The following is a 12,722-nucleotide window of genomic DNA, read 5'->3' as shown; positions in this document are numbered from 1 at the left end:
TTACTGGAGAAACTCTGCAATGTAGTCTTACAGCATCTAGAAGCAGATTCTCACCTGGAGCTTCTCTTTCTTCTCTGCTGTATATTTTCCCCATGTTTCTAGTTCTGCCTGGAGATTCTCCACATGTACCTGAAACAGACAGATTGCAAATCAATACTTCATTGTATAACTTAGCACAAAGGACAATAAAAAAGGAAGAGGGTGGGTGAATTGGCAAGTGCTTTGAGTTGCAATAACGTGAAAACAGTGGGCTGGGGAAAAGCAAAAAAAAAAAATGATAAAATGGTCCAATTTTGGAGCAGAAAGGTGTTTCAAAATTACTGCTTTTCTTTGCACTCTATGGAGGTCAATAACTCAATTCCTAAGTGAAAAAGTCTGAAGTTTTAGTTCAGGTGTGTAACTTATTAAAAAAAAATTCATACAAAAAGGTTTGGTTCACTGGGGAAATAGGGAATCATTTACTACCTTTAAACTGAAACACAATCTGGCCATAAAGCCTGTGTGGCATATGTTCTGACAATTATGTTTCCAGACTTACTAGCATTTATTTTTCGATATTCTCCTTCCAAAATCCCTTCCTGGGATACAGTTCCACAAATGGCAAATTGCCCTCAAACTGTATCCAAATGGACAGAGAGCATCAGCAAACTCTGCAATTGTGAAGGAGGTCAAAGTCAATCCTACCTCCCCCCAACTTTTGCTATGGGCTCATTTCCAAGTTATGTTGCCTACAAACTAAAACTCAAGCACAGAAAAAAAATCCATCATACCATTGTGTCCTTTTGGCATGCATTCTTCAGCTCACGGTCTTCAATTATTTTATTGGCTGAAACTGAGAAACAAAAATAATCAAAGATGAGAACAGATGTATGGCACATTCGGAATTGGAACCCAAAATCCTAGGTCTCTTGCGTCAACATAAAATTTGTACATGTCTCAGTTGGAAAAAAAAATTGATACAGCAAAACGTAAGTAGCAGTCTCACTCTGGAGGGGATCGATTCAATGGGTGGAATTTTCCGAGCCCACTGGCGCGATAGGTGGCGTGCATGGAAAATATGTCATGAGCTGCTTTGCGACGGTATGAAGGGAGGTCGCGATTGTCTGCTCAGCCTGCCAATGGTGGGCTGCATTTCCTGCCATCGGTTGGCGGGGAGCCAATTGTAACACATCAGTATATAATTAAAAGGCCATCCCACCAGGCTCTTGGAGCACTGCAGTGTTGTCCGTCCACGTCGGCGGGAAAGCACGCAGGCAACGTGCACTCGTTGGCCTTCACTTTGGGGGAATGGAGGTGAGTGAGCAGCAGTGTTCTCCAATCTCCTTGCCAATGCTGGCCATGTAAGCATTGCTGGAGGTGCTCACAGCCCCTTGCAATCTCAGCATTCCAGTTTGGGCTAGTGTCCCCCATGGCGCAGGTTGACAGGGCAGCCACGCAGCGCACTCATCTCTGGCTATCCAAGGGGTGACCAGCACTCTCCGGGAAGCATTAAGGGGCAGTCACACAGGGCCAGGAAAGGTGAAATACAGCCATGATAACCACACCTCTCTCTCTTTCATGTTGCAGGAGGACCACATCAGGATCATGGATCCTGGTGACCTAGCTGTATGCTTGATGGCCTAAAGAGACCATAGAAGCCAGAGGAGAGAGCGACTGAGGTGCCTGGCCGCACAAAGGCAAGAGCAGCAACCTCATGAAGGGGCAACAGGAGCACCCGCACACGCTGCCCAGGAGCGACAATGAGGTGCGGTTGGTTGGCACCTAGCAACACCCAGGGTCTATAGACACTGCCTGCCATTCCTGCAGATGATTGAGAACCAGTGTTGCCGACGACTGCGCATGTCTAGCGACCTGGTAGCTCACATCTACCACTTACTGCAGGACTTGGTGCCAAGGGGACATGGAGGGCATTCACAGCCAGTGATTGTGAAAGTGACCTCAGCACTCAATTTCTATGCCAGTGGCTCCTTTCAGGGCTCCACAGGTGACCTCTGTGGGATTTCACAATCCGCCACCCACAAATGCATCCATGAGGTCATGGATGCTATCTTCTCCACGGCACACAACTTTCTGCATTTCGCCTGGGATTGGGACAGCCAGGATGCAAGGGCTATTGGATTCGCCCTGATCTCTGGATTCCCACCAGGTGCAAGGTGCGATTGACTGCACTCATGTGGTGCTCAGGTCTCCGTCGCTACACTTGGTGGACTTCATCAATCGCAAGAGCTTCCATTCACCGAACGTGCAGCTGGTATGTGACCACCAGAAAAAGGCATCCTGCGGGTGTGCACACAGTTACCAGGGAGTGTGCACGACGCCTACATCCAGAGTCGCTCACAGATCCCTGCAGTCTTCCAGGGTCCACAGAGGCTGCAGGGTTGCTCCTTGGGGATAAGGGCTACCTGCAGAAGCCATGGCTGATGACACCTGTGCGGCGGCCTCAGACTGCAGCAGAGCGACACTATAATGAGGCTAATGCAGCAGCTTGCAACTTGGTGGAGCAGACCATCAGGATGCTGAAGATGTGGTGCCTGACCTGGTCTGGTGGAGCCCTGCAATACAGTCTGCAGAGGGTGTCACGCATCGTTATCGTCTGCTGCATCCTTTACAACCTGGCACTACAATGGGGTGAGGAGCTGGCTGAGGAGGAGATGGAGGAGCTGCATGGCTCCTCCGATGAAGAGGAAGCCAATAGGGATGAGAGTGAGGGGGTCTTCGGTAGAACGATGAAGGGGATGAGGTTCTTGCACTGGCTAGGTGAGCCAGGTGCTTGGTAGGCCCTCATATCGCTGCCAGATTGTGGAGGATGATGATGACGACATGCTGTGAGGTGTCCCCATAGATCCTCCCATCGCAGTTGTGAACGTTTGACACCAGTCTGGTTAACGGCAGTGCCAATACCCTATGTGAGAATGCTCCTGTCATGGAGATGTAGTGGAGGCCCTAATAGTCGCTCGATTGCAGGAGGATGACGACAACATGCAATGAGGACACTCCGTAGATCTTCACATAGTCTCTGAGAATGTCTGACTCCTGTCTGGCCGAAGGCAGCTTGCTTGCACTCCATGATCAAGGCCATCTCAGAGATGCAGCCATGAAACTGCACAGCATCATTGGTCGCAAATGCTGGTGAGATGGGGGCCAGACCCACCTTAAAAATGGTGCTGAGAGCACACAGAGAATGAAAGAACTCTGTGGTGCCTGCCCACTACATTCTGACAGCAGTGACTAGCACCACCGAGGTGTAGGCATCAGTAATGTTTCCACGGAGTGAGAGGCTGGACCATCACTGAGGTCAGAAGGCTGCACAGAGCACAGGGAAGACAAGACACCCTGGACTGAGACACCTGCCTTTTATCTTGTGCAGAAAGGTTTCATCATCTGAGTGACAAAAACATTGCTCATCAGAACAAGGACCCTCAGGCAGAGTGACATTCTTAAGAGTTTATTGACAATAGTGAACAGTATGTAAAAGTAATCAACACCTGTGCCCAGGCTGTTCAACTACTTTTACCTAACTTGCCTAACCCTGCCGCTATGTCTTAGTGCTCCCCGGACATTCACAGCAGAGGTGGAGGCAGCCTGCTGACTGTGACGCCTAGTCTGTAATAACTTTGGCAGGCATCCTCTGGAGGGCCCCAGCCTGCTTTCGGGGTCCTGCTTTGTGGTACCCTCCTCGGCCTGTGAAGCTGGAAATCACAAGAAGATGGGGTTCGGATGGGCCAGTCACTCCCAGAGTCACCTGGGTGGAAGGCCCATGAGTGAGCACCTGCTGATCCTCCTCCCTATGGGTGCCCGAGGGCCCCTGGCTGACTCCGTGAGCCGAAGGGGTAGTCGGAGTGAGATCGAGCTGCCCAGCACCGCTCTTGCGTACACACTGTTGGAGGCCAACCATGGCATCAGCGATGGAGTTAAGCCCGCACAGCAGTGACACCCTGGACAAAGGTCCCCACAGCGGCTGCCATCCTGCCAGTGTTGACCTCAGTGCGTTGCAATGCCGGCACTATCACTTCAGCCTGAAGATGGACGGACTCCTCCATCGTGCCTTGCAATCTGAGGTGTGCAGCGGACATCCCTTCCTGTTGTTCCCTAGCTTGCCATTACAGCTCCAACAACTGTGACATGACTGAGTCCAGAGGCTCGTCATCTGACTCGAACTCAACAACGTTCTGGCCTCCAGCTATCCTCCGAGTGCCGGGAACATGGGAAGTCCCTGCCTCCGCCTGTTGTGGATCAGAAAGTGCGATGTGCTCACCAGATTGTGATCCCGAGGCTACTCTAAAGCTTGGTCCCACTGAGGTGTGCGTCACCGTGCTGGTGAAGGGTGTGGGTGAGCCCTGTGACAGGACCACAGGGAGGGTGCCTTCAGGTTCCCCTTCAGAGGTTTCTTAGGAGCTTGATTGGAGGCCCTGGGTCATGGACTCTGTCGGCTGTTTGGCAGACGTGCCTGCGAAAGCAAGGGGAGATAATTAGTGCATGGCAGTGGCCTGTGAAAGAGGACACATCACTCACGACATGGCTGCTTCACGGATGTTGCACTGCTGGATCCTCACTTGGTACAGCAGCGCCGACCTCACCGTCAGCACAGGACCGGTCTCGATTATTGCCGGACAGCTGGATGGCTCTGTTTTCAAATTCTGTCAGAACTTTGATCTCAGGGATTCATCTACCTGTCTGTGACCTTTCCCTCCTGTTGTGTGCCAGTTCGTCTTGCATGGATAGAGATGGGGAGAGTGTATCAGGACGCCTGCCGGGCCAGATGATAAGTATGCCTGGCCTGTGTGGGTGGTGAGTGGTCCCATGGATGGGATGAGGACAGTGACAGTGTGTGTGAAAGGGTGAATGGTGATGTCCCTTGCACTGGCAGTGAGTGAGGGCCCTGTGAATGTGATGGGAGTGAGTGAGTGAGAGATGAAAAGAGTGACTTACTCTGCTGGAATGGAGGACATCATTGATCCTTTTGCGGCACTGGGTGGCTGTCCTCTTCCGCAGGGCATTTGCGCTGCTTTCCGTCGCCACCACCTCCCTAGCCAGGTTGGTGACTTTGCTGCCCATCCTGCATCCAGACTGGAGGTAGAGCACATCCCGGCGGGCCTCCACTGCATCCAGCAGTCGCTCGACGGACCCGTCATTGAAGCGGGGGGCTGCAGTCTTTTTTCCTTTGCTGGCCATGTCTCCCAGGCAGTGGTGGTGAGCTGGCGGCGATGAGCGCTTTGCTGGCAGCTGCCTTTTAAAGATGGCAGCCGGCGTGACGCAACAGCAGGGTGCTGGCGGGCGGGCCTCGAGAGTCTGCTCACCATGGAAACGGCATGCTTTGCAGGAGTGAATAAATAATGAGGCAGGCTTGGGATGATATGGCGTGAAAACCCACCATTTTTGTCGCCCCATTTTATCCACCCACTACTGAACTTAGTGCAATTCTGGGAAAATTCCGCCCAATGACAGCCATCTGTTGAACGTGTGCGTTGGTAGAGATTTTTGCCTAATCCTGCCCTGTCTGAAGGTCCATGCACAGAGGGATAGTAATAACAACAACACTGTGCTTAAGTGGCCAACAAAACTAGCTCTGATATAAATCCACAATGGCTACATTCAGGAAAAGGAAGCAGACTTGAGATTTACACTTAACCGGTATAACTTTGTGATACTCCAGCACCGAGGTAAAATCAAACAAATTTCCAACAGATTAAACCACAGCCCATCACCAAAGAACTACTGATCAGATATCAGATTGGCTGGTCTTATCCTTAATTTTGTCCCTCTGTATTCAGTGATCCTGTACTGGAATCTTACACTACTCAGCAACCAAGCAATTTTATTGAAGTGTACAAATGCCTGCAAAATCAGAAGTTATAAAACAAAATCATAGATTTTGGACACATCTGTATTTCAGGCTGAACAGTAAATTATGGTTGTGCAATACTTTTAACAGAAACAAAAAAATACACGTGATCATTTTTTTTTCCTTTATTCATTCCTGGATGCGGGCATTACTGATTTTATTGCCCAGTTCTCATTACCCTTGAAGTGAGTGGCTTGCTAGGCCATTTCAGAGGGCAGTTAAGAGTCAACCACATCGCTGTGGGTCTGGATTCACATGTAGGCCAGACCAGGTAAGGACTGCAGAATTCCTTCATTAAAAGAATATTGGTGAGCCAGATGGGTTTTTTAAAAAACGACAATGATGATAGCTTCATGGTCACCATTACTGACGTTAGTTGAGATTGTGATAGTACATATATGGTTACACTGCACAATGTGAAAACAAATTCACGTTACGTGCTAGGTTCTGAAGTCCAACCTAAGCAGCAATCAATTTGAGCACACACATTTCAAAATGAATTATAACTTTTTAAAAAAAATGTCCTTGTAGTGGCAACTTCAGGCCTGGTCAGACTTACCAGGATCGATCAGGTTGCTCTCCAGTATGATTATGCAGTTCTGTAGCCTCTTGCTCATTCCTTCCTTCTCAGATTGCAAGCTCTCAGACTCAACCATTAACTTATTTGTCTGGTCCTATTAATGAAAAGTGGGACAACAGTTAAATAGAAATAGTCCAGCAGATGATAGGAGAAATGGGTAATAGGACAATTTGGCACTTCAGTCACATATTTTCTGTTAAACAAAGCTAAAATTTAACCAAACTATTTACTACAGTACAGAAGCAAAATACTGCACATGCTGGAAATTTGAAATAAAAACAGACAATTTTTGTCAGGCAGCATTTGTGGAGAGCGAAACAAGTTATTCAGAACTGGTTGAAGTGAGAGGTTTAACAGGTTTTAAAACTAACAGAAGCAGAGAAAGGTAGGGAAGAGGGAAGAACAAGGGGTCAGTCTGCGATAGGGTAGAGTCTTTTCAGCATTTTCTGTTTTTATTTACTATATTGTCTCGAGCAAGAAAGCTCCAAATAGAACCATGGGAAGGATTTTTCTCAGATAAGCACCATTATCTTCTTGAATGTATTGTCACTTAACTGAAACTTATTTTGTTCTGCAGTTCCATGTTTGATACAATCTAATTTAAGTTTCTATCCCTGTCATAACACAATGCCCCTAATCAGTCACAAATAACATCCTACATGGCTGTGATCTCTGCCCCATCTCATCCCCCTTTAAAACCTATAATATGGTCAACTACGCTATTTTTGGTCACTGTTACAAACTCTTCACTCTTTCCACTTGTTCTATTCACCTCCCAGGATCTCGTCTCAGGTTGGACCAGATGGTTCCCAACTGTGGCATTCTATCAGGCACCAAGCTAAATTTCTGATCTTGTATATCCTCTCAATCACAAAGGCTGCCTATTTCTCACCTGCTGCTGAAACCCTCAACCATTTTTTTTTGCACCTTCTGATTAACTATTCCAATGATCTCCTGGCAAGTCTCTGATCTGGAAATTTCAACACATCCAAAACCATACTGCCCATATTCTATAACACCAAGTTGCACTTATTCACCAGTCAATTCTCACTGACTGATATTGGCAACTGTGCCACACTCTCGCCACTCAATACATTAAATTTAAAGTTCTTAGCCTCATTTAAATATCACTTTAGGGGTGAGGTGATGGCGTAGTGGTATTGTCGCTGGATTACTAATCCAGAGACCCTGCGTTATGCTCTGCGAACCTGGGTTCGAATCCCACCACGGCAGATGGTGGGATTTGAATTCAATATTAAAAACAAACCTGGAATTAAAAGTCCAATAATGACCATGAAATCATTGTTGATTGTTGTAAAAACCCATTTGGTTCACTAATGTCCTTCAGGGAAGGAAATCTGTCGTCCTTACCTGGTCTGGCTTACATGTGACTCCAGACCCACAGTAATGTGGTTGACTCTTAAATGCCCTCTGAAACGGCCTAGCAAGCCACTCAGTTGTAACAACCCGCTACAAAGACACAAAAGAGAAATGCAACTGGACAGACCACCTGGCATCGACCTAGGCCACGGAAACAACAACGGCAATGGCAGCCCTGTTGACCCTAAAAGTCCTTCTTACTAACATCTGGGGACTAGTGCCAAAATTGGGAGAGCTGTCTCACAGGCTAGTCAAGCAACAGCCAATATAGTCATCCTCACGGAATCATACCTTACAGATAATGTCCCAGACTCCACCGTCACTGGATATGTCCTGTCCCACCAGAAGGACAGAACCAGCAGAGGTGGTGGCACAGTGGTATACAGTCGGCAGGGAGTTGCCCTGGGAGTCCTCAACATCGACTCCAGACCCCATGAAGTCTCATGGCATCAGGTCAAACATGGGCAAGGAAACCTCCTGCTAATTACCATGAATTGCCCTCCCTCAGCTGATGAATCAATGCTCCTCCATGTTGAACATCACTTGGAGGAAGCACTGAGGGTGGCAAGGGCACAGAATGTTCTCTGGGTGAGGGACTTCAATGTCCATCATCAGAATGGCTCAGTAGCACCACTACTGACCGAGCTGGCCGAGTCCTAAATGACCTAGCTGCTAGACTGGGTCTACGGCAGGTGGTGAGGGAACCAACAAGAGCGGAAAACATACTTGACCTCATCCTCACCAACCTGCCTGCTGCAGATGCATCTGTCCATGGCGGTATCGGTCGGAGTGACCACCGCACAGTCATTGTGGAGATGAAGTCCTGCCTTTACATTGAGGATACCCTCCATCGTGTTGTGTGGTGAGTGTGATTGCTCATGACATCAAGGCAGCATTTGACCGAGTGTGGCATCAAGGAGCCCTAGCAAAACTGGAGTCAATGGGAATCAGCGGTAAAACTCTCCGTTAGTTGGAGTCATACCTAGAACAAAAAAGGATGGTTGTGGTTGTTGGAGGTCAGTCACCCCAGCTCCAGGTTATCACTGCAGGAGTTCCTCAGGGTAGTGTCCTAGGCTCAAACATCATCAGCTGCTTCATCAATGACCTTCCTTCCATTATAACGTCAGAAGTGGGGGTGTTCACTGATGATTGCACAATGTTCAGCACCATTCGGAGCTCCTCAGATACTGAAGCAGTCCATATCCAAATGCAGCAAGACCTGGACAATATCCAGGCTTGGGCTGACAAGTAACTCGCCTCCTGACTCCCCAAAGCCTGTCCACCATCTAACAAGGTACAAGTCAGGAATGTGATGGAATACTCCCCACTTGCCTGGATGAGTGCAGCTCCTAAAACACTCAAGAAGCTGGACACTGTCCAGGACAAAGCAGTCCATTTGATCGGTACCACATCCACAATCATTCACTCCCTCCACCACTGATGCACAGTAGCGGCAGTGTGCAACATCTACAAGATGTATTGCAGGAATTCGCCAAGGCTCCTTAGACAGCATCTTCCAAACCCACGACCACTACCACCTAGAATGACAAGGGCAGCAGATAGATGGGAACACCACCACCTGGAAGTTCCCCTCCAAGTTGCTCACCATCTTGACTTGGAAATATATCGCCGATCCTTCACTGTCGCTGGGTCAAAATCCTGGAACTCCCTTCCTAACAGCATTGTGGGTATACCTACACCACATGGACTGCAGCGGTTCAAGGTGGCAGCTCACCACCACCTTCTCAAGGGCAACTAGGGATGGGCAATAAATGCTGGCCCAGCCAGTGAAGCCCACATCCTGTGAATGAATAAAAAAAAAAACTTTATGGACTTGCACCTGTAGCCTCCTGCAGCCTGCCCACCAGAACTTTGTGATACTAATTCTGGTCTCTTGCAAATTCTCTCTTTCCCTTTGAGGAGATATAAAGCCTGGTGACCGGTGTACCAATCAAACTGCGGTGTCCTGGTTAACGTTGAACTTCCAGACGAGCATGGGGTATTCCCTCACATTCCAGATTTGAGTCTTGTGAATGGTGCATAGGCTTTGAGGGGTAAGGAAGTGAGCTAGTAATTGCATAGTGCTAGAGAAAGTGTACTCTGTTGTAGTTATGGTGTTGATATGACTGGTGCAGTTAAGCTTCTAGTCAATGCTGACCTTCCAGATGTTGGCAGTGAGAACTTAGCAATGGTAATGCCTTCCATTGAAGGAAAGGAGATGGCTGGGCTCTTCTTGGTTAGAGATAAACATTATTTGACACCAGCTTTTTATGCCACATCCAGAAATCAGTCATTAGAGAATCCAAACATCATTTCAGGAAGTGGAGGCTCTGCATTATTAAGCTGTATTTTTGATGTGAAAGCTTGTTGGATGAGGGTAGTTCACCTGATTTGCAGAATGACTTTAATAAAGGTGTCACATAGTAAGCTATTAGGTGAAGTTTCCGAGAGGGAGAAATACATTTCTAGAATGTAGGTGCAGTGCTTCTGCAGCTGGCGACTTGCTTCAGGCTCCAATGAATTTCCTAAATTAGCTTTGCGGGTCTCTTTCTACTCCCCAACCCCTGACCATTCTTTGCCTTTTCCAGGCGATTGCATGCCTGTTCGGCTAATAGGTCAGATGGTGCGGGCTGAACTGGTCAGTTGGTAGTGTTCCTCTTTAATCTTTGCATCCTTCTATTTTTCATCCATGAAGTGTTTTCCTGTACCGGTAGCTCCCCACATTATTTTCTCCTTGGAGGCTCAACTGTCGTACTGAAAACCGTGTAGAACTTATATAGAAACTAGGAGCAGGAGTAGGCCATTTGGCCCTTCGAGCCTTCTCCACCATTCATTATGATCATGGCTGATCATCCAACTCAATAGCCTGCTGCCGCTTTCTCCCCATACCCTTTGATCCCTTTCGCCTTAAGAGCTATATCTAACTTCTTCTTGAAAACATACAATGTTTTGGTCTCAACTACTTTCTGTGGTAACGAATTCCACAGGCTCACCACTCTCTGGGTGAAGAAATTTCTCCTCATCTCAGTCCTAAATGGTCTACCCCATATCCTCAGACTGTGACCCCTGGTTCTGGACTCCACCACCATCAGGAACATCCTTCCTGCATCTACCCTGTCTAGTCTTGTTAGAATTTTATAGGTTTCTATGAGATCCCCCCTCATTCTTCTGAACTCCAGAGAATATAATCCTAATCGACTCAATCTCTCCTCATATGTCAGTCCTGCCATCCCAGGAATCAGCCGGGTAAACCTTCGTTGCACTGCCTCTATAGCAAGTGCATCCTTCCTCAGATAAGGAGACCAAAACTGCACACAATATTCCAGGTATGGTCTCATGTGCTTGTTGAAAGTTGCAAGCTTTTTTTTGTTGTATTATTAAAAGGTGTAATTTCGACAATGACCTTTATAAAACACAACTGGTGTATAAATAAAGGACTAGAAATGTACAGTCAGATTCCAGCTAAAAGTGGGATAATTTTATACAATGATCATATCCTCCTCATGTATCCCTTTAAGAGAAACAATTTGAAGATTTGACCACCATGTTGCTGCATTCCTTTTAGCTTTAATTTCGCTTTTAGCGCAGAATTTAGTGCAACAGCTGATAGGAATGCACTGACTAAAAATTTGAAACCAATCAAGAAATGCATTTGTGGATGTCAGTGATAGAGAGAATTTCATAATATTGATAGGTGTCTTACAGTAAATACAGGTACATATGGTAAATACTTGAATGAGATGCAGCTCTGACTAGCAAGATAGTACCTCAGAACTATAGTTTTAAAGGTCAACTCAATGTCACGACTTTACGTACATTTGGTCATTGGCAGCATTAGAAAGTGATCAAACGCAAAACATCACGTTGTTGCCAAAGGGAACAACTTCCCTCATAAATTCAGGTTATTTTTCATAAGTGCTTCAGAATTAAATTGGCAGTAAATATACTCAACTAGGTGGAAATCTTACCTTCGCCATCTTCAGTTCCTGCTTTAACTGCTGCTTTGCAACTTCCAAAAGCTGATTTTGGTCTCGAAGCTCTGCTTCAACCACTTTCAGAACCATGTATCTAAAGAGAGGTCATAGTGAGGAATGGAGAAGTCTCTTGAACATACATCAACAAAATCTTAAAGGCCAAGGAGTCAGGCCGACTGCTCCATTTTAGTACAGCTCTCTTTTTCAGCTTTTAACAAAGAAATTTTGTAATGACTCTCAGTACTGTTGCTTATACACAACTGAATTGCTTTTGTCAACCCCATTCTCCCGCCTTCTCCCCGTAACCTTTGATCCCCTTACCAATCAAGAACCTATCTATCTCGGTCTTAAATACACTCAATGACCTGGCCTCCACAGCCTTCTGTGGCAATGAATTCTATAGATTCACCACTCTCTGGCTAGAGAAGTTTCTCCTCATCTCTGTTCTAAAAGGTCTTCCCTTTACTCCGAGGCTGTGCCCTCGGGTCCTAGTCTTTCCTACTAATGGAAACATCTTCTCCATGTCCACTCTATCCAGGCCTTTCAGTATTCTGTAAGTTTCAATCAGATCCCCCCTCATCCTTCTAAACTCTATTGAGTAGAGACCTAGAGTCCTCAAACGTTCCTCATATGTTAAGCCTTTCATTCCCGGGATCGTTCTCGTGAACCTCCTCTGGACCCTCTGCAGGGCCAGCACATCCTTCCTGAGATACGGGGCCCAAAATTGCTCACAATATTCTAAATGTGGTTTGACCAGAGCATTATAAAACTTCAGCAGCACATCCCTGCTTTTATATTCTAGTCCTCTCAAAATAAATGCCAACATTGCATTTGCCTTCCTAACTACCGACTCAACCTGCAAATTAACCTTAAGAGAATCCTGGACTAGGACTCCCAAGTCCCTTTGCACTCCAGATTTCTGAATTCTCTCCCCATTTAGAAAATA

General features: G+C 46.9%; 1 protein-coding gene across 1 annotated transcript in view; it reads right to left on the bottom strand.

Moving 5' to 3' along the window:
* knstrn (kinetochore localized astrin (SPAG5) binding protein) overlaps window positions 1–12,722 on the bottom strand; it is a 38,647-nt gene that overhangs the window by 2,960 nt on the left and 22,965 nt on the right. Inside the window, exons 5-8 of the mRNA XM_078563038.1 lie at window positions 11,771–11,870; window positions 6,402–6,516; window positions 771–832; window positions 55–129 (exon numbers count right to left, since the gene is read on the bottom strand). Of these exons, the coding sequence (XP_078419164.1) occupies window positions 55–129; window positions 771–832; window positions 6,402–6,516; window positions 11,771–11,870 (352 nt within the window). The remainder of the gene's footprint in view (window positions 1–54; window positions 130–770; window positions 833–6,401; window positions 6,517–11,770; window positions 11,871–12,722) is intronic.

Source organism: Cetorhinus maximus, chromosome 18 (genome assembly GCF_964194155.1).
Source record: "Cetorhinus maximus chromosome 18, sCetMax3.hap1.1, whole genome shotgun sequence".
Lineage (NCBI taxonomy): Eukaryota > Metazoa > Chordata > Chondrichthyes > Lamniformes > Cetorhinidae > Cetorhinus > Cetorhinus maximus.
The sequence above is the reverse complement of the archived record's forward strand: the minus strand, read 5'-3'. Positions and strand labels throughout refer to the sequence as shown.